Genomic DNA, 26,264 nt, shown 5'->3' on the forward strand with positions numbered 1-26,264 from the left:
TAACCAAAAGGTAAGATGGGTCATAGTTGGGGCTTTGGCCATCCTGGGATGGACACAGAGGCACCAGACTGAGGGTACAGGGGCAGTAGCTAATAAGGCCTGGGGCAGGGGAGGAGTCTGTGGACAGGCCTCCAGAATCCCATTTCTGCCCTGCCTTCAGACTAAGTGGGCTGTTCCTTAAGGCAAAGGGTAAATGTGTATGGTGTGGTGCCTTTCAGGGCTCAAGTGGGAACTGAAAGAAAGGAACTGAACCCCACAGGAAAAGGGCAGAAGGAGGTAGCTGCCCTGAATAGGACTCCTCCCTGTGCTAGGGAAGTTGGTTGTGCTGGTCGACCCCTAACAGCAGTGATCCTGCGCCCAAGTCTGCCCACAGCCCCAGTGCACACATGCATGTGCAGCAAGCCCAGGAATGCAAGGTCTGGAACAGCCAACCTCATCGGCCTGAGGGCCAGTCCCAGCTCTGCGTCACTAGCTTCCCACATGGCCTGGGGCCAGGTTTGTCATCCCCTTGACCTGTTGTCCTGTAGAACACTGACCAAACCCTGGGTCCTCATCTGTGGGGGAAGAATCCCACCTGTACCTATCCCCCAGGTAAGAGGGTCATAAGAGCCCAGGCAGGGGCAGGCAGGGGCGGGCAGGGCCAGGAAAGGTGGTGGCAGTAGTGGGATTCACAAGGGACAAGAAAGCCACTGGGAGTAAAAAGACAGTTCCCAGGAAGTAACCAACAGCTTGGAGGACCGTGGCCTAGGCTTCCCCTGAAAAGATGAGCCAGTTCTCAGCCCAGCATGTCCTCACAACCCACCCAGTGGCCTCCAGCCTCTGCCCTCCTCAGACTCCAGCCTCCTGAACCCCTGAAAGCTCAGCAAGCCTCCCTTCCCTGTCACAGGGGCCATTCCCGCAGAGCAAGGAAGCTCCGCACCTGCGTGCCAGGCCTGCTGTGCTCGCCAGCCTCTCACTGTCCCTGCGGGCTGGCTCCTTTGCCTCCCCAAATCTCCCCACCACCCTCTCTGGGCCCCATCTGATTCCTGTTGTCTTTCTCTCCTCCCTTCGCATTTTGAGGTAGAAGACTGTGGGTCACAGAAACCACAGGAGGGGGCCCCCGAGTCAGGGAAACACTGGGAACACAAACCCCCACAGGCCAGGGTGGGCAGGAGCTCGGTGGTGGGCAGGGCCTCAGACTCCATGGCTCCCCAAACCACCCGACTTCTCAGGAGGTATCTCCCCAGCCTGAGTTGGAGCCCTCTGCACTTCTCCCCACTTGCCAGCACCTGCCTCAGTGTCCCAGCCCTGGAAAGGGGAGGAGGGGCCCGGGTCACCTACCTCCTGGGCCACCAGGCTGGAGATGCGCACGGCCCGCCTCACCCGGCCTTTCTGGGCCCTGGGCCGCAGAGCCCCTGTCCTGCTCGCCTTCCCTGCTGGGGCTGCCATGGAGGACTTGACTCCCCCCAGCCTGCATGCCCTGGGGCCCAAGGGCCCAACCAGTGCCTTACTTGCACCCCAGCAGCAGTCCCAGCCCAGGCTGTGCCCCGGAGGTTGGCCAACTGGCAGCCAGGGCCACCTCTGGCATGAAGCCAGGGTGGTTGGGGCTGGGCCCCAGGGCTGGGGTCACCTGGGCAGTGATCGTGGGCTGCAGTCTGCCTGGCTCATACTGCTCATAGCCCCTGGTGTGGGCCTCGCTGCCAGGGTGCTGCGCTCGCTCTGCCCGCCTGCTGCCAGCCCAGCAGCTGCGGTTCCCACCGCTGCTCCTCCGGCCGGCCCCTCCTTCTCCCAGGTCCCCACCCCCACCCCGCCACACTGGGCTCCCCCGCCCTGCCCGTGCCCGCCCCTCCACCCGGTGCCAGGCCAGCGGCCCCCTCCCCCGCAGCCTGCTCCCAGCTCCTGCTGCAGCCGCTCCGCAGCCCGTGCCCCTCCCCCTCATCCAGCAGCCTGGCCTGTCACCACAGATTAATGGTCTCCCCAACACCCCCGCCCCGCCAGTCCAGTGCCGAGCCAGCCAGAGTCAGAAAGAGACACCCAGAGATGGAGAGACGCCCGGCGACTGGCAGGGGCACAACACACAGACACATTCAGACAAGACACGCAGATCCACAAGACACAGGCACCTGCATCAGGCCCAGGGCAGGGCCGATGCCAGGGACCCGGTGGGAATGGAGAGAGAGAGGCAGGAACCGGAGGGGCAAAGAGGTAGGCAGCCAGATAAGGGCCTGGGGTGTGGGGGAATGTTCTAGAGTCAAGGCCAAGGGGCTGGAGACCTGGCAGAGACCCAGAGAGCCAGAGGCAGCAGGAGGCTGGCCAAGGGAGGCCAGAGCAGGGCAGCTCCTTCACGCAGGGCAGCTCCTTCACACAGGCTAACTGGGCAGCTGCTATGGAAGGGGCCTGAGGAAAAGGGGTCCCCCACTATTCTGGGCTTCTCGCTCACTGCAGAGATTATACTCCTGGTGCCCAAATCCCCAAAGCCATGATGTGAAGAAGGGTTGGGGTAGACTAGGCACTGGGGGTGTTGTAGACCACCTTGCTGCCAGGAGGGAACGAAAGCTAGACAGGCCCTGCCAACAGGGTCATACAGGTCAAAGCCCCAAAGACAAGTGGTCTCCTCTGGTCCAGGGTTCAGGGACTTGAACCTTCCCTATCTTTGCACCCACCACCACCCCCTCCCTCACCCACATGAGAAGGACACCCACCTCTCCCATGCCATGGAGACACAGCGGACACCTGCAGACCATCCTCACACCACCAGCCCCCACCGCCACCTGGGGCATCACCTCACTTCAGAATAATCAGGAACCTCCCGACCTTGACCTCTGTGGCTTCCTCTAATTTGAAGTGTCCTCCTGTTGCTTGCCCCCAGAACCAACTTCACACACATCCTGCAGCCAGACCCTTCACATCCTTGAGGATACTTTCTCCCACCCACCCGGCCCTCTCAGGTCCCCTCTCTCAAGTGCCCTGTCCACCCTCAAGCCATACCCTCCATATCTGCCTGTCACCTGGCCCCCTCTCTCCAGGACCTTTTGGACTGCTTCCTCTCCTGCCCGAGCTCTGGAGCATCTCCCCTCCACCAGCCCCCTGGGTGGCCCCACTTCAAGGGGCTCTCACTGACTGGCCCCCGTCCCCTGACCTCTTGACCGCAGCCCTACCTGGGTGACCTTCTCGGTGACATTGTGGGTCCGCTCCTTTATCTTGGGTGCTATGATCTCCCGGTCACTGGTGGGCGAGGCCAGGAAGGGGTCTCCCTTGAGGTCCACAAAGTTGAGGGTGATTTGGGGAATCTTGCTAATGGTGCGGTAGCGCACGAGGTCCGAGTCTGAGGTGGAGTTAAGCAGGCCACTGCGCAGGGGGTGCATGGCCCCTGGGGTGGAGAGGCAAAGTCAGGTCAGGTGGGTGGGCCAGGGGCTGACAGGCAGTCAGGCCATGGGCATTGAGACCAGAGTGAAGACCAAGCCCTCCTCAGCCAGGGCCATGGGGGGCATGAGCCAATGGGGTCAGATCAGGAGACCCAAAGTCACAGAAACAAACAAGGACCAGATCCCCTCCCCATTTTAAAAAGGAAATGCAGTTGTGAAAAGAAGGCCAAATGAGGGCGAAGAGAGTCTGCTCAGTAGGCCCTGGGGCCTGCCGGAAAGCCAGTGGTGTCAAGGGCCTCCAGGCCTCTGCTGCCAGTCCAACCACAGCCACCCCTGCTCCAGGAGGTCCTGGGACAGCGGGCCCGGGAGCCAGCAAGGGCTCTGGGAGTGGAAGAGTATAACGGGATGAATGGACATTTAATAGAGTAAAAGGCCACTTAATGAGATTAAATAAGTGCTTAATGGGATTTCCATCTCCCAGGCTCCCTGGCACCCAGGATGCAGGGGAGAGGGAGGAGGCGGAGGGCCTGGGCTTGCAGGCCTGGTGGGTCGGGAAGGGCGCAGACCTCTAGGTGGGGCAACTTGCTGGGCCTGCCTCACCCGTGCTGGCATGGCGCGGTGGTGGGGGCAGGGCCCCTGCGCGCATGGCCTCGATGTCATCAGCCGAAGACGCACGGCGCACACTGGCACAGCTCTCTCGGGAGCGCGTCCGGGCCAGGCTGCAGCTGGAGCCTGAGGCCTCAGGGTTGAGGCTGTGGGCCCTCGGGGACGGGTGTGGGCCAGGTGCACTGACCGTAGGTGAACCTGGTCCCACCAGTGCACGCCGCTCCTCAGCCGGCCCAAGCCCCACCACATGGTTGTCCATGGCCGACACCTCGTCCAGGGCCAGTGATTCGCTGCTGGGTGCCGCAGGCGTGAGGTCCACATCCACCACCACAGCTCCGGGGGCACCTACACTGCCCGCACTGCCCGGCCGCCCAGCAGACTCCCGAGTGGTCAGCGCCAGCAGTGCAGGCAGCTTCAGGCGGAAAGTCTTGGCCCGACCTGTGGGAGAAGAGAGGCCTGTGGCCCCAGGTTGCCAGCCACCTGGAGGAGGCCAGGCCTCCAGAAGCTGGAGTCCCCACCTCGAAGAACTAGGGACCTAACAGCCCTCCATCCCCAGCCCCAGGCACAGAACTCAATTCCCAAAAAATCAGGTAATCTAGCCAAGGCTAATCTTAATCAACTGCTATTGCTAGCCTCACTTCTAGGCCGATTCCATAAGTCCTCCCTAATTCTCTCTACTGCCCTGGAAGGGACTATCCTCCTCATTGTAGGGATGAGGAAAATCAGGCATCGAGGCCCAGAGTGACCCTCTAGAGGTCATAGTCGGTGCTGGGCCTGCACTTGGGTAGGGAGTGATGCCAGCTGCTCTCTCCCATACCCTGGCAGCTGGCATCTGCAGGACCAGAGTCATTACTGTTGTTGTTTTAGAGCTTGAGAAACAAAGAGATGAAGGCTTGTGCCTGACTCTAGGGAGATTTTTAAATTAATCCCAAAGAGGTCGTCCTGGGTGACAGGGACCGGAGGTTTTGGGTGACCCAGGGAAAGAGGTGGAGATGTCTTGTCTCTAACCAAGGAGAGAATTCCCTCACATCCTCTCTTCCATTAGCAGGGCCACTTAGGGGAACTTGGCCAGTCCAGGATCAAGAAGGACCACAGGACAGAAACTCCACAGAGAGACAGACAGAGAGAGAGAAAGAGAGAGAGAGAGAAACTGAGTCCCTGAGACACAGCTTTCAAATGAGCAGAGGTATCCACTCCCAGGTGGCCAGGGCCATCAAGGAAGGGTGAGTCTCCATCCCAGAATAGCTCAGGACAGAAAAGACCAGTCCTTAGTGGTGTGGGGTAGGAAACCAGCAGGAAAGGCTGAAAAACAGGTGCTGTCTTGACCCAAGGACGCGTGATCCTGAGCCCTGACTGCCGATCCTGGGCCAGGCAGGACCAGGCTACTCCCTGGGGTTCTCATACTCCTTCTGTTCCTGCGGAGCACTGGTCTCGTGCAGCTCAGAGCCCAGAGAAGCAAGACTACGTACTCCTGACAGGGCTCACTTACCGGGAGCCAGCCAGCTGGTGGGGGGGCCCCGGTGATTGGTATCACGTGCCGGGGACCCCACCATGTCCTTCTCCATCACCACCTCAAAGTTGAGGATGAACATGATGACAGCCCCATCCTCGTTCTTCACAGGCACCACATCCACCAGACACAGGAAGCAGCTCCCTGCAGGGTGGGGAGAATATGCCACATGACACCAAGTGCACAGGGCACAGAGCCAGCCAGGATGGACTCCAGACCCAAAGGGTCCATCCATTTCTGCCTCCCCCGCTCCCCTCCAGCATTCCTGCCCCCATCATGCACCCTGCCAGTCTGGGCTCCATCCCTCACTGTATCTGTCCCAACTTACTGGGTACATCTTTCCCTCCTTGCCTAGATTCTTTTTTTTTTTTTTTTTTTTTAAAGAATTTCTAATATTTATTTTCTAGTTCTCGGCGGACACAACATCTTTGTTGGTATGTGGTGCTGAGGATCGAACCCGGGTCGCACGCATGCCAGGCGAGCGCGCTACCGCTTGAGCCACATCCCCAGCCCTTGCCTAGATTCTTTCTCTTGCCCTCCCCTTCCCTATGTGTGTTTTTTATCACTGGCTTATGATCATGTCTTCCTCCATATCTCCACCTCAGTTTTCCTGTCCTCTCAATGTATCTTTGCTTCTTTCTCATTCGAGGCAGTGTTGCCTCGTGGTCAAGTCCACCGGCTTTAGGCCCAGAATCTCTGGGCTCAGATCCCACTTCTGCAGCTTAATGACGTCTGCATTCTTCTTAAGTTATTTAACATCCCTGTGCCTCGTTTTCCTCTCTTATAAAGTAGGGATTATAATGATTCTTTTCTCACTGGTTGCAAAGATTAAATAAGTTGGCACGTGCTGAGAGCTTGGGGCCAGGTCTGGCATGCACCGAACACTACAGTTGACCATGGCTATGTGTCCCTGTCTCTGTTCCCTCTAGATTAGCTCCCAGCCGTTGTCAGTCCACAATGAGATAAGTAGAGACGTTGAAAAAAAGAGTTTCAAGACCTTTACAGCTATTTGGCATTGCCACGGTATCTAAGCATGCCATCTTGTATTTCACAAAAGTACTTTCCTGTGACATGGTAGAAATAAACTAATAAACTTCTAGCTCTTTCATCTTAACTTTCTTTGTGTTCTAGATTTTTTCCCTCTCAGTCTCTGTCCACAGAGCCTCTTTACTGGGCCAGGTCAGCTCACCCCTCCATCTGGGCTCCTATGGCACACATGGGCCCCACCCCACTCATCTCTGAAAGAGACCACTGAGTTCTAGCCTCATCTCAGCTCTTCCCAGGTCCCAGGCCTGCTCCTCAGCTCCTCCTCTTCCTGAGGTGAGTGGAGTCCTTTCCTATCTGTCCACTGGTCTTCTCTGCCTCCCAGTGTCCACATTGCCTCTGTGGGGCCTGGCATCTGGCATAACACACCTTGGGAGCCAGCCAGTGCTGGCTCACAGTGTCAGTAGCCAGGCAACGGTGACATGGAGGAGGTGGTCACCAATGGAGAAGAAGTGAGGGGTGATGAGTCACGTGGTACCATCCCATCTCTAGTGACCCAGCCTCAGCTGTCCCTCATGCTCACCTCTATTTCCAAGAGCTTCCTCGGGCTAGTCTCCCTTCCCTCTGACCCTCCCCCTCACTCCCCCCTGTAATGGCAGTGGTGATGTGAGGGGGCGGGGCAGGGACTTGAAGCAGTGCTGGAGGCCTCCAGCCAGGCCTGGGGGGCTGAGTGTGGGGAGGCGGGGAGCAGAGCTGGCTGTGGCGACCGGACTGGGTGGAAGGGCCTGGCTCCTTTAAGATGCTGGCTGGGTTCAGCGCCGACAGGCCGGAGATGAGGCTGGCACTGCAGCAGCCCAGGGATTCTAGCACTGGTCTAGAATCAGCCACGGGGTCCTCTAGTGGAAAAGGTCTTCTGAGACCAACTTCACGGGACGGTGCCGAGGTAAGAGCTGAACCCAGGGGGAGCTGGTCAGGAAACCTCTGCGCCACCTGACAGCCCTTCCACTCACCGTATCCCAGGCTCTGCACAAGGGACCTGAGCTCAGGGGCTCTGTGTGGGTCTCCCTCCTGCAGCTGCTCTTGTCCCCTGACCTCCGGCCTCTGACATAGAGCTGTGGTGTTGGAGCTGCAGGGGGCTGGGCCCAGCTGGAGACCATTTGGCACCCAGACAGCCCGCCTGGAGTTTATGCCCTAATATGGTGATGGCCGGCAGCGGTCTGAATAGAGACTGGCCTCCTCAGGACTCAGGAGAGGCCAGCGACCAGGAAACCTCAGCCCTGGAGACCCCAGAATCCACCCTGGGCACCCCAGTGATCCAGGCCCTGATTTATGGCCCTCACCAGGAAACCCGTCTCAGAGAGGTCTAGAGTCTGGAACATGGAAGATGGCCCCAACCCTTCCAGAAAGATTGGGGTCTCTGTCCCCAAGACAAGGCCCCCAGAAACACTGGCCTTGAGTCCTCAGAACCCCATTCCCATGTCAGTCCAAAAGAAGCCAACTCTGCATTCTAAGGCCTACCTAGCCCAGGACCTTGGCATCTCACAATAACCCTCCTCTTTCCAACAGAGAAGCTCCAGGACAAGCCTCCCTCCCGTGCCAGGCACCCTCACACAGAATCCTCACAGCCCCCTCCCTGTGTTGACATTTAAGAAATTTTTCCTTCCAAATAATCCAGCCAAAGATCTAGTTATTCCAAACACATGAACCCTGGCCCTGCTTGATGGCTGAAGGGGACACAGATGGGGACGGGGACAGGCACAGGGATGGGGATGGGGATGGAAGGAAAGAACTCTAGAGGCTGAGTAGATCTGGCATCTCGAAGGCACTGTCTCACCTGCCAGGTTGGCCGGTCCTCCTTAAGCTGCCACATCACCCCCCCAAGCTCTTCAGCTCGGCCTGCTGGCTAGACCCCACTGACTAGCAGTATGGGGGACAGGGAGGTCAGCCAGGCTAGAGGTAGGAGCTGGAGCTGGGCAGTAGCACAAAGCAAACAGAAGTCTGTGGGCATTAAGATGCTCAACTTCCCAGCAGAGAAGCCACCTTGAGAGCCAGCGTCCACGCTGCACCGAGGGAGCATGGCTGGCAGGGCCTACTCAACAGTCTTGCCTACTCCCTTGCCCCAGTGCCCACCCAGCCCCAGGCCTCCAGCCCACCACTCTTCTCCCCTCCCTTCCAAGTCACCCTGTCTCCCATCAGGGGCTCTGCTTACCCAAGGCAGAGGTGGCCACAGGAAGGGCCACAAGGCCTGGCTGGGCAAGGGTGCAGTTCCGCAGAGAGCCACTCTGTGGCAGGCACGGCCCACACTCCAGAGGCAGCCCAGCCTTCAGCTCTCAGGGAAGGAGCGAGCAGCCTGAAGGGTGTGGGACAGCTGGGAAGGGGGGACAGCTGGGAGGTCAGATAGCCTTTGCCCATCGTGTTAGGACACTGAGCTTGTCACATACTGCGGAGTCCCAGGGTGCTCGCCTGCAACACAGGCCCACCCCACAGAGCTGGAGGTATACAAGGACATAAGATCCATGTGGCTGGGAGCCTGGCTCAAGGAGGGCTCCACAGACTGGAGAAAGAAGAGAAGGAGGCGAGCAGATGGGTCTCAGCCATAGAGCAGACCCCGGGGCCAGCATGACTTATGTGGCTGATGACAAGACACATCCCACCACCCCTCCTCCAACCCCCAGCCCCAGCACAGCTGGAGAGACCTCACCTCAAGTGAAGCCTCCCCGCCCAACCCAAGCCTGCCTCCACCCCATGGCCTCCCTGGGGACAGAGACAAGGAAAAGGGAGGCTGCTCTTTATACCTAAACCCTAGGTGCCTTGGGCCCTGCTGGCCAGGGTGAGGCACGGCAGGCACTCTCAGTAGGACTTCAGAGGACATGTGGCTCACTGCAGGTCACTGAGTGGGGACAGGGCAGCAGGAGGAACCCTGGGGAAGGAGCAGGTCTGGATGCATCCACATGTGGCAGAAACAGCTCATCTCGATTCCATGAAGACCCCCATCATTCAGGGCACAGCACCTAGCTTGCTTTCATTTGGTGCCAACTCCTACTTGGGAGTATACCTGGGGGAGGCAACTGTCCGGGCCCTGCATCCAAACCCTCCCACGTCAGGGCTCCACCCAGGGTCCGAAACCCGATTTCCACCTCTCAACACCACTGGCCCAAGCCAGGCCCCAAGGGGAGCCACACGTGGCTTTATCAGAGGCCAGGCCTTATCTCTCATGGCAGCGCCAGGCAGGGAAGAGGAGGCCTGTAGATGACCTGAGTGGCCTTGGGCAGGTTCCTGAGGTCAGTTCTTGGCTGAGGCCTCTGTAAATCAGTATCCTCGTGGCTCCTTCACAACCTCACGGACATCCCTGAGGATGCACAGGTGAAGCGTTCGGAGCGACATGACCAAAAGACAGTCCTGGGGCCTGCCCTCGTGAGCCAGTGTTCAAAAGGACCACAGTTCGGCACACAGAAAAGACGGAGGAGGAGGAGGAGGAGACAAACCAGATGGCGGGGAGCCCTGGGGAGCTAAGCTCTCTGTCCTGGCCATCAGGAGACCGGGGCTCTCGCCCTCCCCCTCACTGGCTCTATGACTATGGGCAGGTCACCCACCTCTGAGATTAGACTCCCTGTGGGTTCCACAGGGACAAGTGATTCCCGCCCTGGGTGCCAGATGAAATGACAGATGGCCTTGTGAAAGCATCCAGAGCCATAACGAGGCCTGGTGGCGGGTCCCTGCAGGGAAGGTGACCTCCAGCATCCTCACCCTGGCTGCCTCCCTGCCACGCTCCGAGCAGGAGGAGCTATGCCCAGAATGGGTCCAAAGTCACACTGAGGGCAGGAGGCTGGGGCTGCCGTCAGCCCTGTCCCCCGCCCCAGGCAGAGGCTGTCTCCCGAGCAGCCACCCAGGGCTGTGCAGTGTCAGGTTATATTTAGCCCGGTGGCGGCGACAGGACAATGCAGCGGGAGCTGCTCCTGGCCAGTGGCCACCATGTCACTAACACCGCTCTTCGTGGGCAGCCAGGGGGCCCAGGGAAGGCTAGGGACATTGCAGACCCAGGGGACAGAGTAGGGGAGTCTGAAGGGCCAGTAAATTAGTATGTGTGCACACATGTGTGTGCATGTGTGTATGTATGTGTGAATGCGTGTGCATGTGTGTGCACAGATGTATAACAGAGCATGTGTGTATCAGAGACAGAGACAGCTCTTGAGTTCAGGATCTGAGGAACGCTTGGGGGGCTCCAGCCAGGCCTGCCTGCCACAGAAGCAGCACCCCTAGACAGAACCCTCCACCTGCACTTCCAGCCAGACCCTGCCAGTGATTGTCTGAATGGGGCCAAGAGCCCCTGCCATCATATCATCTCCACCTGCCACCAAACCTGCAGTCCGTGGCACAGCTGAGCAGTCTCTACCACCACTACAATACCTCAAGAGGCCAGCTCTGCCCAGGAAATCTGAAGCCTGCTCTGCTGCCAGTCTCCTGGTGCCACCCCACCTCTCCAGCCACAACCTCATGTGGTAAGAACCAGGAGTCATACCTCCTGCCCTCCTGCCAAGAAGCCCCCGGAAGGTGAGAGTCACCTTGACCTGGGAAGCTGCTCGTGGGCTCCACTCACAGTTCTAGCGGCCACCCCAGCACCCTGCCACCCCCAGCTTCCTCTCCCCTCCTGCTCCTTCTTCCTCCAACTCCCCTCGGTGCTTCCTGGACCCCTCTGTAGGGGTTATCCTGACTGCTCCACCTGGCCTACAAGGTTGCTTCTCTCTAGGAACATGTCCAAAACCACACCTCTTGCACAGGAGATCATCACAGGCTGGATTCTGGGGAGAGCTTCTCCCCAGCCAAGAGTCAGGGCCTGAGGCCAGGAAAACCCTCTTCATGGGAAGTACTGGGTGATCAGCCTGGAAGGACTACTAGTGGCCTCAGGGGTGGTAACAGTTATGGCAGGTGTGGACAAGCCATGTCCCTATTTTCTCACCTCCCTTCCAGATCCAGGGACACAGACCACCCTTTCAGGACAGAATTTGTCTGTCTCAAGCCCACAGAAGCCCCTGTCCTAGGTCTGGACAGCAGACAGAACCACCATGGGAAATCAGGCATCTTTCCCTGAAGCAACAGTCAATGGTTACGATGGAACAGAGGATGCTGCTAGGAACCTAGGCAAGGGGCAGGGGGAAAAGTGGAAACTATACCAGTGGGTACCCTCCAGCGGCCCTTCACTGTGACCCCACACACAGCCTGCCACAGGGGAGCAAGGGCAACACAGAGCTGGCACTGCCCATCAGGGGGCAATCGTGTGGTCCTCGCCCTCCTCTGGTGCTCCATCATGGCTCCCAGCATACCCCAGAGCGCCTGGGGAGCCCTGATAAAGCCTGTCCCAATTCCAGTTCTGCCATGGCAGGCTTTATCAAGCAGCCCACAGCTTCTTGGTCATTAAACCAATAGTGCAATTTCTCCCTGGCTTGCCCTCCCATGGGGCTCTGTGGACCATACCCAAGAAAACACAAGTGCTGGTGCAGACCCCTGAGAAGGCAGGTTGAGCACATGACAACGACCCAGACATAAACAAGAAAACGGCATCATCTACCAACAACAGGGTCATCTCCCTAGAGAGGGGACAAAATCAACAGATAAGCAATTAGGACTCAGGAGAGAGCTCAGCAAGCATGCTAGATACAAGATCGACCCACGAATACAGACAGCATTCCTCACCAGCAGCCAGCAGCAACTAGAAAATATAGTGAAAAGTAAAAGATTTGATTCCGTAGCAATACAAACCATAAAATATCTAGGAATCGGCCAAGAAAGCCCACATAGGAAAACAACCAAACTCACATAAAAGAAACAGAAATGGTCTGGTAAGTGGAAGGACAGTTCTGGCTCTTGACTGGACAAATATAGCTATGTCAATCCCCCTAAATCAACTTACAAAACTAATCTAATTCCAATCAAGAGTCTAGTGTTTTTTGATTTGGGGGTTTGTGTGTGGGTTTTTTTTGTTGTTGTTATTTGTTTGTTTGTTTTTCCTTTCAGGAACCTAATAAAGTTTCTCCAAAATCTATAAAGAAGAGGAGCCAGGAACAGCCAGGTCAACCTTTGAAAAGAATAGAGGGAGCATAAGGTGCACTGCACACTCTGGTTTTGTGGTTGTTCTGTTGTTTTTAAATGTGGTTCTGATGCAAAAAACATACAAATAACTATGTGGAACACAACAGAATGCTCAGAGACAGATCCATGGCTATGTGGGAAGTTAATCCATTCTAAAGGTGGCCCCACAAATCAATGGAAAAACACAGACTAGATGTGTTGGGAAAGTTGGCTCATTGCATGGAAAAAATAAAACCTGATCCCTGCTTGACACCACGACACCACATCTGAGAAAGGCTCAGGATGGATTCCAAACCCAAATGAAAAAGGTGAAACAATTAAATTAACAGAAGAAAGGTAGATCTTTGCAACCTCCAGAGAGTTATTAATATCCTCAACAGGCTTTAAAAGCACAAGCAAAGCTAAAACTCAATGATTTATTTTATCAATATTAAGCATAATAGGGATAAATTGAACAGGAACTGAAGGGAGAAGATATTTACAATATCTTGATTCAACAAGAACTTAACATCTGATATATACTGATTTTTTTTTTTTTTTGAGTACTGGGAACTGAACCCAGGTGCTTTATGAGTGAACTATATCTCTAGCCCTAAAAAGAGACAGTGTCTCGCCAAGTGGCTGATGCTGGTCTTGAACTTGCAATCTTCCTGCTTCAGCCTCCCTAGTCACTGGAATTATAGGTGTACACCACCTTATCCAAATATACTGAATATTTAATTGTATGCATTTGTGTTTTTAGAATATTTAAGCAACTCCTGCAGATCCACAGAAATGAAAGGCAGCAACCTCAACAGGAAAATGAGCTAAGGACATAAGTAAACAATTCACAGGGAAGTAAACCTACAGGGCTGTCAAGACTAAGAGATATTTGACCTCGCTAAAAATCAAAGAAATGCAAATTAAAGCAACAAGATTTCACTTTCACGTATGAGATTGGAAAAAATTAGGAAGGTGGATAAAGCCAAGAATGGTAGGGGTAGATGGTTCTCATGCTCCATTTAGGAAAATGACAACTGGAACAGCTGTTCGAATGAGTCTGGTTAGTTGAGAGTCCATATGTCCTGTGACCTGACACCTTCATTTCTGGGCAGGTATCACATGACATCCTCACACAGGTCTGGAAGGGCCCATGTATAAGGATGTTTGCTGCAGTATCCCTTCTGGTGGGAGAGACGTTGAGACAATCTGGGATCCTTCCCTGGGAGAGTGGGCAGGTAAGACACAGTGGATGCACACCTCAGAATGGGAAGCCACAGACCAGACATCTGGTGGGGAAAGTGGATATGGTAAGCTCATTCAGCAGCCCAACTGGACTTAAAGACACACTCCTGTGTCAGAAAAGTGAACACCAGAATACAATATATAGCACAGTATCATTTACATAAATTAAATCTATATGCATCTACCCAGACAAAATACACATTTGCAAGAACATATGCAAGCAACACATTCACAGTAAGTACACTTGAATGGTTGCCTGCAGGGAGCCTAAGGAGACCAGAGAGTGAAACAAAAGGGAAAAGGTAAAAATAAAATGAAAGAGAAAGGGTAAAAGAACATTCTCATGAGTGTTATGCTTTCGGTAATTTGGGGAGCTGGGCCAGCGGAGGCCTGGGGAGGGAGAGGAGAGGCAGGCAGGGGTGCTCAGCAGGGTGCAGGGCAGGTAGCTGCTCCCACCATCTGACAGCAAGACCTGGTGCCACAGGGTGACAGCCTGCTGAATGGCAAGTAGAGTGAGCCTTGAGATTGGCATGCTGCTTGCGGGTGTCTGTACTTTTGGAGGAACACCCTCACCCCTGCAGCACGGGGACAGGCACTATGATCCCACTTAGGAACTGAGGGCCCAGATTCTCAGACCCAAGCTAAACCCTGGTTTCCTAAGGCCATGAGCTCAACTCATCCCCAGAGGGCCTCCAGGCAAGCAGCCTGAACACAGGAGATCCACACTGAGTAGGGCTCTAGAAATGGCGACACCTTGGGCCCCTGCCAGCCAGATAAACCCAGGCCAGTCCCTCAGCCTTTGCAAGCAAGAGTGCCCCCATCCCATAAAATGACCAGGGAACCCTGTTTCTGAAAGAGCTGGGAGGCAGTCTGTGCCAAGGGAAGGGCTCCCAGTTTGCAAACTGTAAAGCAGGATTACAACAGTGAGTGCACCCATGAGCTGTCCAGCAGCTGCCATCTCTTGTCCCATTCCTCCTCCCCAGAGCTGTGCTCCATGCCCCACCTCCTAAGTGAGGAGGCCATGAGCCCTCAGATACCTTCCCTGGACCCACTATGTCTCCCACACAGCAACACTAGAGGACTTCCAGCTTTCCCAGTACTACCTCAGGCCACCTCCACCTGGTCCCACCTTCCCCTAGCCCTGATGGCCTCCTCATCCTCTGTCATCCTGCCCAGCCTGATATAAGACTATTGCAAAGCTTTTCCTATGGTGAAAGACTGAGGCCCAGAGATGAGAAGTGATTTGCCCATAGTCACACAGCAAGTCTGTAACAGAGCCAGAAATGGCCCCCAAGTTACCTGACTCGCAGCATTGGTCTTCTACCACACAGACCTGCCCACCTCATTCATTCATTCAGCAAACACATACAGGTACTGACCCTCCCACTATGCACCAGGCATGCAGATACCACAGAGAACAAAACTAACAGACTACCTCTACCTTCGTGGAGCCTGGTGGGGAAGGTGGATATGGTAAGCTCATTCAGCACTGGGGAGAAGGAAGATAAGAGTCAGCCTGAGCCTCCGAGCGTCTCTAGGCCAGCAGACAAGAGGCCACTCAGGACAGGAGTTACTCAAGGCCAGCCCCAATACACAGCACAAAGGTCTCCATGAGTAAATTGCTGCCCATGTACCTCCCATGCTTGCTACCTGTCCCAGAGGTCCCTCCTGGCTCCTTGCTGACCCTAACCCCAGGCCTCCTGGCCTGTCAGGGAGGGAAATTCTGCTAAGCCCCTCATCTAAGAAGGCAAACACTGCCCACGTTCCTGCCCACACAGAAGGGCAACAAGAGTGTTTTTAAAGAAAAAGGGACAATTCTCAGCCCAAGTATGAGTTCTCTAAGGGGGTGTTTCAGGCACCCTTGGGGAAATAAATAAGCATATAAGGGCTTTCTTGAACCCCTCAAATCAAACAGCACAGGAAGCCACCTCTGGGCAGAAAAGAGGCTCACACTCACCCCATCCCACGCCTCCAAGTTGGCCCTCCTACTGCTCCCCCATTCCTCCTCCCCAGAGCCCAAGGCCACTGTCAACTCTGTTTCCACCCCAGACAGCTCTGCACAAATATTTACATAGCTCCTCCCGGGGGCTTCAGCAGACACAACACGGAGGAGCCACCCTCCCACACTCTCCAGGCCCTGGGTACACCGAAGGTAACAGCACCCCTCCATCCATAGGCCTGCCTCACCCTGGGTGGGACTTGACAGGAAGCCCCCCAACAGCCAGGACAGCCCACCACAGCAGAGCTCAGAAGCTAAGTGCTCAATGGAGAGAGGCAGCCAGTCTCTGAGAGCATGCCCAGTGCCCCAACAACCCTGCAGGTGCTCTCACCTGCCCATCTCCAGGTCCTGGCCAGGATGACATCTAAGATGAAGCCCCACAATGGCTTCAGCCTCACTGTAAAATGCTCCCTTCCATCTAAGCTCCCAGATCCTCCTGGAATCACTCTGGGTGCCTTTCCTGGACACCCAGACAAAACAGCCAAGCACCAACCTCTGATCCCCCTGCCCTCCCAGTCTCAAGGTTTCCCACTTTGAAAAGAAGCTTCCTTTTTACCAGTTTAGACCAGTGCAAGGTCTGGAGCTGCAGGGGAGGTGAAGTGGACATCTGATTTGAAGAAGGAAGGCCTTGGCATAACAGAGCAGGGCCTCTGATTCGAGGGGACAGGGACGGGTGGGAAATGTGAGAAGAGAACCAGAAGAGATGGCCTGGGGTGTGGAGGATGGCAGGAGGCCAATGGCATGAGGCTAGTACCAGCAGGAGCACCTGAGAGGCTGGGGTCCAAGTTGGGGATAAGAGTATCCCAGTGAGTATGGGGTCACCTCTGGGGCTCTGGGGTCACGGCACACTGAGGAGCACGTCTGGACCTCAGGTCCCACCCCTCCCTGTAGCCTCAGAGTCAGTTGTTGCAGTTGGGGCCCTCTGACCTTGTTGTCATGGCAACTGGCCTGCAGCTGGAGTGGAGAAGCTAATAGACTCTTCTCCAGAGACACCCCTCTCCCCACCCACGCACAGGCTCCTGGGGACACAGGGACATAGAAACAGGACCAAAATAGTCAGAGGTATGGGGAGACACAGACTTCCAGACAGAGCCCCATAGAGGAGAGGAAAAACAAGAGGAAGGCTCAGGGGTGCTGAAGGAAGAAGAGAGAGAGAGAAAAAGAAGTAATGAAGGAGAGAGAGGGAAAAAGAAGTAAAAACCAAAGGGACAGAATCAACTAGTCAGGGCAGGTGCTGAGAGAATGGGACACAGCAGGCAGCAAAGCACAGTGATGGGCAGGCAGCCCAGAGATGGGAACAAAGAGCAGAGAATGGAAGGGAGAGAGAAGTGACTTCCTCCGGCCTGGTAGAGGAAGAGACACACCTGCCCCAGCTATGGTAGTGTCTGAGCACAGGTTGTGCTCAGCTAACACCTGCTGCCCAAGGTACCTCCCGCACACTACTGGGCTGAGTTTGCAAATCCATCTTAATCCTGGGCTTGACTTTAAGGGGCATCACACAGGGCCAGCAAAGCCTGGGCACGCTGTGTCTCTTCCTCCAGCCCACACTCCCCCAGTCTAGCCTCCCCACCTCCCAGCAGTCCCAGCAACTAAATAATGGGGCTGTCTGGCTCCAGGCCCTGAGACTGCACAGAGCTAGCTAGAGGCACGGACACAGCACAGCTGTCCTTGGTGGCGCCTGCCAGCAAAAAGCCCTGCCTCCTCCCTAGAGCTGCAGCCCAGGGACCCACTCCCTCAAGGCTAGCCAGGCAGAAACCCAGGGAAAGGCCTGAACAGAAACATGAGGTGACACTGGCCTTTTTCCCCTCGGCCTCTCTGCTTGGACACCCAGCAGTATGCACACATGTGGTGCAGGTCAGGCCACAGGATGGCACCAAGAACTGCATGTCTCAAATCAGAGAAGAGGGAGGTTGAAGAAATCTGTCTGCATCCTAGGCCTAGAGTGCCAGGATACATAGTGCCCCAGGTGGCCAAGGGCCAAGGCCACCCTGCCGACTAACAAACCAGATGATACCTGATCCCCATGGAAACTAGGCAACAGTAAAGAAGGGGCCAGGCAGTAGCTGGCGTAGGGTTTTCTGGGTCAGTGCCCCATTTGAAGTAGTAACCTGGAGAGGGGAAAAGCTTGAACTTGGATGGAGACCTGGGTTCTGCACCCACTCCCTGCACTGATATGCTGGTAACCAGACCGCTGCTCCCCAGTTTCTCCATCTGTAACTCAAGTGGACAAGATTAGGTAATCTTCAAGGTCACTAAGATCCCAGGATAGTGCCTCTGCAGAAGAGGTCCCACAGCATCCCCTCCCTTAAGGAGCTGGCCTGGGCCAGGAGAGAGGGCCAGGTCCCCCAGAAGGACCTCACGCTATGGCCAAAGACAAAACCACTCAGACTTCTCCTGCCAAGGGGCCAAATCCACCAGCAAAAGCAACCAACATCCACAGCAGCACTGGCATGATGTTCATGGAGGAAGAACCTGTTGCAGGCACTCTCTCAAAATCTCAGCCCCCTAGTGAGGGTCCTACACTATCTCAGAAATGAAAACAGGCTCCAGAAATCAACCAACTTGACCTAAGTCACATAATTTCTCACATTAGACCTGAACCCAGGATTGATGTGTTCATATTCTTTCATAAAACCAGTGGTTTGCAAACTTTTAAAATAAAAGTTTCACATAAAATAATGTGTAACTCTCTGATATGGTTTTCAATATGAGAGACAGCAAAACAGAGCAGGCAGGGCCCAAGTCAGACAAATGGGAATCCATTCCCAACCTGTCACTTTCCAGCTATGTGACTTTGGGGAATTTCTTAATTTCTCTGAACTTCAGTTTCTTCATCCATAAATTGAAGATAAAAATAGCATCTGCTTCTCAAGGCTGTTGTGAAGATTGCACAAGATAATGTAAGTGAACCCTGCAGCCCAGTGTCCAGGAGGTAAAACCTGCCCACTGCCTCAGGGTGTGCATCTAGCCTCACGGCCCCTGACTGCCTACCAGTAGAACCCCATGTGCTGTGAGCAAAGCCCTCTTCCACAGGGCTACAGTGGCCATGTTCTAGGGGTGCTGGCAACTGATGCCACAAACTGCATGCCAGCAAAAAGCAGGGAGGTGAAGGATGCAAGCCTTTGCAGGGTGGTGTTGGCCCCTCTGGCACACATACTGGGGGGTTTGATGCTCACTGGCTTCCCTGCCCAGCAGGAGGCAGAATGTGCAGGATTGTCCACAGCTGACAAGCTCCCCGTGGGCAAAATCTTGTCTATCCTGCGTGTCCCAGAGCCCAGCTGTAAGCTCAGCTCAGAGGCAGGCAATAAATACATACTGGACACACAGTGGTGAGCAGCAGGGTTTAGGCAGTCCAAATGCAAGTTCCAGAGCTCTGTTCACTGTCCTCCAATGCCCACAGGCCTCTAGGCCCGCTGCATTTCCTCCCTGAGCGGAGCCCACCCCAACAAGACAGGCACAGAGTGGGAGCGGCCCGCCTGGCTCTGTTTATCCGCTCTCCGGAAACCCAGAGCAGCAGGACTGGGAGGTGGTGGCTGAGCAGAGACACCTGGCGCAGGAGCGGGTGGAGGGGCGGGGCGTTCAGTAGCTGAGACAAAGGAAACAGGTCGTGGGTAGAGGCACACACCTCCCTTCAAGTGCTGGTAAAGTGCTGGAGAGAAAGGTAGCGGGAGTGAGGCAGTAGTGAGCGAGCTAGAGTCCTGAAGTCTTCCCTGACCTCACCTTCGGTGACATCTCTAGGTCCAGTCACCTGGCAGCGGCTACCCTAGCATAGCCAGATCCCTGTGACCGGATGTCAGCAATAGCCCCTCAGCCTGACCCAGGACCTCCATCCATACAGGCACCTGCCATCCCTGCCCCATCCCACTCCAACCCACCTAGCTACACATGCTCACACCTGCACCGGAGGAAGGAGCCAGAGGTGTCAAACCCTCAGCCAAGCAGCCTAAGAGCCCGTGGGCCACATGGAAAACCATCTATCAGAGCAAGTGAGGTGAAGACACAGACCCTGCCACCCCACTGGCACACGGACACGCCCCCACTTGGGTCCCCCCCCAACAGGACCCCGCGGGTTCACTAGCTGTCCCCCAGCCCTGGGTCCTGCCCCACCGGGGTTCCCCCCTCGGGTTCCCCACGTCACCCTTGCCTCATCCCTCTCAGCCCCGCCCTCTGGTCATGACCCCGCCCAGGCCCCGCCTACCATCTTTCCGGTAGAAGGCGATCTCCACTTTGCGCTCTTCGGCGCCGAGCAGGGCCTGCGCGATCTGCGCGGCGGCACGGCGCTGCGTGCGCGGCCCATGCAGGAAGTCGCAGGTGCAGGGCCGCTGCATCACCTCGGCCCGAGAGTAGCCGCACAGCTCGCAGAAGCCGTCGTTGCAGTAGATGACGGCGCAGTTCTCCACCCTGGCGTTGGCGATGATGAACTTGCGGCCTGGGGGGGAGGGGATGAACAGGCACGTGAGCGGGGACCCCAGTCTCGCGGGTTCCCAGTTCTTCCCCACATTGTCTCACCACACACAGCTGTCCGGGCACTCCCCGCAGCGGGGAGCACGACGGGGACTGGAGTCCCCAGCAGTGGGCGAACGCAGCTGATCCCCACACAGGTGCCTCAAGCGGGGTACGGCCTGGTGGAGCGCCCCCTCCCTCCAGGCCCTTGGGGCTGGCTGCGTGGCTTCCCCGGGGCAGGCCGCCAGCTGCCCGCCGCCCCCTCCGCGCCCGGAGTGAGGCCAGCCTGGGCGGGTGTCAGCAACGCGTGTCAGCAGCCGCGGCGGAGGGATAAACACTGGGCCCGGAGAGGGAGCCTGGGAAGGTCCAGAGATGGCGGCCAGCCTTCCCTTTGCATCAGCTCCTCTGACTTATTCCTCTTGATCCCTGCTCTCTAGGCTGGGGCATGGAGGCGGGGTAGGTGCTTCCTAGGAAATTATTCCATGTATCTGTAGAGCCTGCCATGTCACTGCCTGCCAAGACTTCCAAGGGCAGTCAGGAGCTGGGGAGTGGGTACCAAAGAGGATGAGGGAAGTAACACGCAGAGCTCCTACAGTGCCTTATCTCACTTGGAACTCTGACAACCCCGTGAGGTAGGTGTCATCATCCTCACATTATGGATGAAGAAACAGGCTCAAGAGAAGTTCGGCACCATGCCCAAGTCCTATAGCTCATAAATGACAGTCAGCTTTTGAACCTTGTCTGGCACAAAGCAGAGGAACAGCTGAGGGTCACAGGAGGAAGCCCAAGGTCATAGGAAGCAAGGGAAGGGACCAGCAGCTCAAACCCAGGAAATTCCTAGAGCCCAGGGTTGGACCTGAGACACTGGCCCACTTGTAAGAAAACAGATCCTGGAAAGGGATGTGACCCCAAGGATATGAGAGGCCTTTCTCAGTGGCCCCATCAAGGAGAGGAGCCCCAATGGACCCATTTCAGCTAAACTAGACTCATTGAACCCATATTGCCTCAACAGCCAGGCTGGTGGGTGAGGTGCAGGCTGGCAGCAGCCTCAGCTTGTGCCAGGTAAGGTGCTCCAGGGATAAGAGCTTTCTATAAACAGAAGTTCCAGCCACTATGGCCTTTAATACTTGGCTTTCAGTAGCAGTTGGAATTCTCTTATCCTGTCCCCAGCAGGCACAGCCCTCAGGTTGCAGCCCTGGGCAATCCCCCTAGCAAGGCTCAGCCTGCTGCAGAGACACCTGGCAGGTCCAGGCTCTCAGGATCTGGCCTCCTCCTGTCTTCCTGAGCCACCTTGCCCCTGGCCTCAAGGAAGTTACTTTGGAGTTGAGTCACCTTTATGTCAATTCCCAAGGTCCCCCAAAACTCCCAGGCAGCCAATAATTCCAGGTCTCATGAAAAAAAAAAAAAAAACACCTAACTCTGTCTCCATCCCTGCCTCAACCCAAGGCAAACCAGAGCACCAACCACAGAAGAAACACAGTCCCATGTCTTCACACCCAGGCCTGGGAGAGAAAAGCAAGTTTCTTAGAATGCAAGCCCCACCCCACCCCCACTCCTTTCACTGATATCCTAGAATACTGGGACAGAAGGAACTTGAAAAGCCCCTTTGCCCTGCACCCTTCTTCACAGATGTGGAAACTGAGACCCAGAAAAGTAAGGGTCACTCAAGGTCACTTGGCAGAGGTGGGACCAGAAGCCAGACCTTCTGAATCCCTCCTAGTCTTCCCAGGTTCTTCCCATGCCTACACAGCCTCCCCAGAACTTGTGGGAAGGAAAGCCCAGAGTTGCCCCCTACCCCCACCCTCCACCAATGTCAGACTCCACCCACTCAGGATCATACTGTTCCTCGGCTTGAGACAATGCTGCCCATCCAACTGACCCCTCCCTCCCCCCCACCACAGTTACAAGCACACGTTGTTCTACGCACACAGGGTCATGGGCAAGGAATGTCGCCCTCTTCCCCACTCCCAGGGGCCTTGGCAGTCACACCCACTGTGGCACATGCAGACTTGGGGATAGGCATACAAATACCCAGAATTTTCACCTAACTTAGGACACTTTTGGAAGCCTCTCCTGTCAGGCCAGCATTAGGGGTGCTCTAAGTCCCCATAAAGGGGTTTGAGGATAATGCCCACAGCAGGAAAATCCACAACATAAGGACACCATAGGTAGCCTGTTCGCCTCAAAGCCCAACCTAAGTCCTAGGATGGGACCCCATGCTCTTGTAGCCTTATCAAAGGCACCTAATCACTGCCCATACAGGGTCAAACTCATGAGTGACACACTGGCTTAGGATCATGTATACATACCACACACACACACACACACACACACACACACACACACTCACTCTCAAGAGCAGATTAGGCTCTGACGCTACATCCTTACTTTCCATCTATCATGTACAACCCTTTCAAAACTGGCACACACACTGTTCTTAGGGTCCCACAGTTTAAGTCACATACATTCTCATGTCTTTGCACACACACAGGCCCCATCCACTCCAGGCTACCAGAATTGGGGACACAGGCACACTCCCACCTCTCCTCCCTTCCATGCACGCTCATAGACTTTAGAATCCCAAAAGTCTGAGCTAAGCCTCCTGTCCCAAGCACCAAAAGCAGGCCCCTTAATCCCATGCCCACCGACCCGGACCCTGGCTACAGCGTTGGGGCCCACCAGCCCCCAGTGACTCGCACTTGGCGCTGCACACGGCCCGGGCACGCCCCCCCATCCACACACTAAAGAGCTCGACCCGCCCCCAAAACCCCCTCCCCGCCCAGCCCCCTCCCCCACTCACTCTGGCCCTCAAACTTGCGGATGATGGTGTCCAGGAAGGTGTTCTGCGGCGCGACGTGGCCCCTCCGCACAGGCATCCTGAGCCCATGGGCGGGCCGGGCGGGCCCCCACCCACCCCAGCCCGGCCCGGCCCAGCACTAGGCTTCGGGTGGCCTGGCCGGGCCGTGGTCTCCGCACCCCGCGGCCAAGCTGAGCACGGGCGGGGCCGGGACTGGACTGTGGACGCCGGGTCCCGGGTGCTGGCTCCTAACCGCTGGCCGGGCCTGGAGCCGCTTAAGCTCCGGCCGCCCGCACACCTGTCTGCCAGCCTTGGCCGAGCCACGGGCCCCGCTCCGCCGCGTCTCAGCGCCGCGCTCCGCCCGCTCGAGCGCCGGGCTCCCGGCTCTCTCCCGCCCGCCGCCGCTGCCGCCGCGCCGACAGCCGCTCCGGCGCCCGCGGCTCGGGCAGCGCCTGCGGCTCAGCCCGGCCGCGGAAGGGTTAATGCGGCGCGCGCCCCTCCGGCTCCGGCCCCCGCCTCCCGGCCCCCTCCCGCCCGTCGCGCTCCCGCAGCGCCGCCCTCTCCCCCCCACCCCGCGCGCCCGCCCTTCCCATTGGCTGAGCCGCGCTGAGTGTTCCCCCGCCCCAGCCCCTAGCTCTGCCACCGAGCCCCCCGGACTCGCACGCAGCGGAGAGGGGGAAGGGACCTTAGGTGGGGGAACCGTGAGGACAGGTGCGACGGCCGGCTTGGGAGGCGGCCAGGGAAAAGGGGTGGACATTGAGTCCCCACACCAGATTGGGGGGCTCAGAAATCTGATTTGAAGGGAGAGGGCCAGTCACTTATGTCCTGCCGCCCCACCACGCCAAGCACCGGCTTGGTGCACACAGCGTGCGCTCAGAGGCTGCGTGGGTGGCAGGGGTGAGGCCTAGGTTCTGGGAAGACCAGGGTCAGTAGAGAGCAGGAAAATGGAAAGAGCAAGACAGTCTGAAGCCCCAAGCCAGCAAAGATTTGAGATAAGGGCGGGTGAGTCTTAGGAGGGGCACGCCCCCCAATACACGCGCGCGCTCGCACACACACGGCCCTCTCTAGGGTTATTCGAAGCTCTCTGTGGGGGCCATGCGTAGAAAGGGACATTATGACAAGAATTACAGCCTCCTCGCTGCGGGATCAAAGAGAGGGCCCTGAGCGTGAGGTTCCAGCTAGGGGATCCCCTTGTGCCAACAGCCTGCCCTCCCACTACCGCGCAGGGCCAGCCTTGCGGGCCCAATCCGCGGGCTCGGGCCCTGTGGCTGCTGCTGCAGCCCAGCCCCTCGGAAAACCCTGGCCTAGCCCAAGGCCCCTCCCCCCGGCCAGCTGGCTAGCTCCAGCTGCAGCTCCCTTATTTAGGCAAGGAGGCCTGAGGATGCTCAAGGGCATAAGGGTGTCTGCCTGCTGCCTGCCCACCCCCAGCCTGGGACTGAGTAAGGGTCTTCCGGGAGAGGTGTCGCTAGCCTGAGCAACCAGGCAGGGCCCCGGGCTGGCTAGGGTGGAGAGGCGAGTGTTGACAGCTGAGCAGGAGGGCAGGCAGGGAGGAGAGCGCAGCTGAGCTGGCCATGGGTCCCCTCCCCTGCCTGCAACCGGGATCAGAGGCCTGCCTAGATGGATGGGGCCATGTGGGGGCTCCTGAGGGCTTGCAGCTGCCTCTGTCCTTGGAGCAAGGGGCTGGGTCTTGTCACCAGGGAGAACCATCCTGGGGTGTGGGGGGAGGGGAAGAACAAAGGGCAGAGAAAGCAGCAGTCCAGAAGGAGGTCTGCGCAAAAGGAAAGATCTTGGTGAGACCTCCCTACCAACTTCCATCTTCTGCCCAGGAGCAGAGGGATGCAGACAGTGGGGCCAAATGGGGCCACTGGCCAGCAGATGACACCCTTTTTTATTTGCTGGTGGGTGGGCAGTGACTCAGGGAGGCAGTCTGTGGGAGAGAAGGAGGTGGCTCCACCAGCTGATGCTAAAAAAGTCCAGAGGCTCCAGCCTGTACAGTCATCTCTGAGGCCCCTCTCCACCTCCAGCAGCTTCCTCACTCACACTCCAAGACACCCAGGGCCTAGGGTGACACAGGCTTCCTCACTTGTGACTTGGCATCAGGGGCATCCATACATCTGGGCTCATAACTGGCCCTGTCCCTTCCTGGCCCCACAGCCACCCGTAGCTTTTGGATTGCCTGCCTTGTGTAGTACAGGGTTCTCCCTTCCAGGGCAGGGGACTGAGAGGAAGTGAGAAAAGGCCAAGAACGGTCTTGGAGGGGAAAATGAAAAGAGGTATCTGTCGCTCTTCTGTCCATACCAAGGGGGTGAGAGAGCCACATCCCAAAGGGAAGAAGCTACTCATCTGATGTGGCTAGCTGTCCCTCACAAAAGGGCGCGTGTTGTTGGGATATACCTCTGCTCTTATCCCAGAGAGAAGTCAGGAGTCAGAGGAACCCTCCATCCCCACAATATAAGAGAGACCAGGCAGAGGGTAGTCCTTCTCCTGTACAGAGAAGAGAGCTGGCTACAGGAAGGCCAGGTGTCTGTCTCTCTCTGTCTCTGCCTCCCTCTATCCCCCGCCCCCTCACACACACACAAAGTCAAAGCTGAATTCAGATTTCTGACTTCCTTGGAGGCTCAGGGGAAAGCCTGATGACGGTCCCACAGAGCCACCCCCACAGTCAAGGACTGAGACAAGGAAGAGAGGCTGTGAAACAGGACAGGCTCTCCCCAAGGCATCCTTCCTGGGGCTCCCCATGCCAGGCACTAATAACAGACAAGCTGATGGCAAAGCCCTGCCACCTACCAACTCCCCACCTCCACCACTCCCAGATCCAGGACAAAGAGAAAAGTACCCACCCTAATACCAATAACATCCAGAATCTGCCCCAACCCACCTCGGGCCCTAAGAGCCATTTTCAGGGCCTATTCCTGCCAGGAGTTCTCCCCCACCCTGCCTTCGACTGAGGAAAGGGAGAAGCTGAATTTATAGTGAGACACATAGGCTCCTCCCAGCTCCCAGAAAGAGACAATTTAGGGAGAAAAGTCTGCAGAAAACATCCTGCCCACCCTACTCTCTGCTCCTGCTCAGTCTGAGGGAGCCAAGCCAGGACTCGCTCTTTTTCCTGGGAGGGAAAAAGAAATTGAAACCTGCCCCTGCTGGTGGGGCACCCAAGCAGTGGGTCAGGGAAGACACAGCCAAAATCAGGCCCAGGAGAGCCAATGACATCCACAGGGGACTGGGAAACAGTTCCAGTCAGATGGGTGCAGGAGAGACAGCTTATAGATG

The 26,264-nt window shown here is 56.7% G+C and overlaps 1 protein-coding gene across 4 annotated transcripts in view; it reads right to left on the reverse strand.

Moving 5' to 3' along the window:
• The window catches only part of Kcnh2 (potassium voltage-gated channel subfamily H member 2), a 32,302-nt gene extending 8,857 nt beyond the window's left edge, over positions 1-23,445 (reverse strand). The window contains exons 1-5 of one of the 4 annotated variants that reach the window (XR_013435496.1): positions 22,998-23,445; positions 19,953-20,183; positions 5,440-5,604; positions 3,945-4,388; positions 3,138-3,349 (exon numbers count right to left, since the gene is read on the reverse strand). Coding sequence is in view for 3 of the 4 variants with exons in the window: in XM_005326658.3 (XP_005326715.2) it covers positions 3,138-3,349; positions 3,945-4,388; positions 5,440-5,604; positions 19,953-20,183; positions 22,998-23,073 (1,128 nt within the window). In the remaining variant the exon portion in view is untranslated. Of the gene's footprint in view, positions 1-1,320; positions 1,737-3,137; positions 3,350-3,944; positions 4,389-5,439; positions 5,605-19,952; positions 20,184-20,263; positions 20,528-22,997 lie in introns of those variants that run through there. The other 3 variants (XM_005326658.3, XM_021727271.3, XM_005326659.3) reach the window with 3 other exon arrangements.
• Positions 23,446-26,264: the final 2,819 nt, after the last annotated feature.

The sequence above is a fragment of the Ictidomys tridecemlineatus genome, chromosome 2, assembly GCF_052094955.1.
Source record: "Ictidomys tridecemlineatus isolate mIctTri1 chromosome 2, mIctTri1.hap1, whole genome shotgun sequence".
Lineage (NCBI taxonomy): Eukaryota > Metazoa > Chordata > Mammalia > Rodentia > Sciuridae > Ictidomys > Ictidomys tridecemlineatus.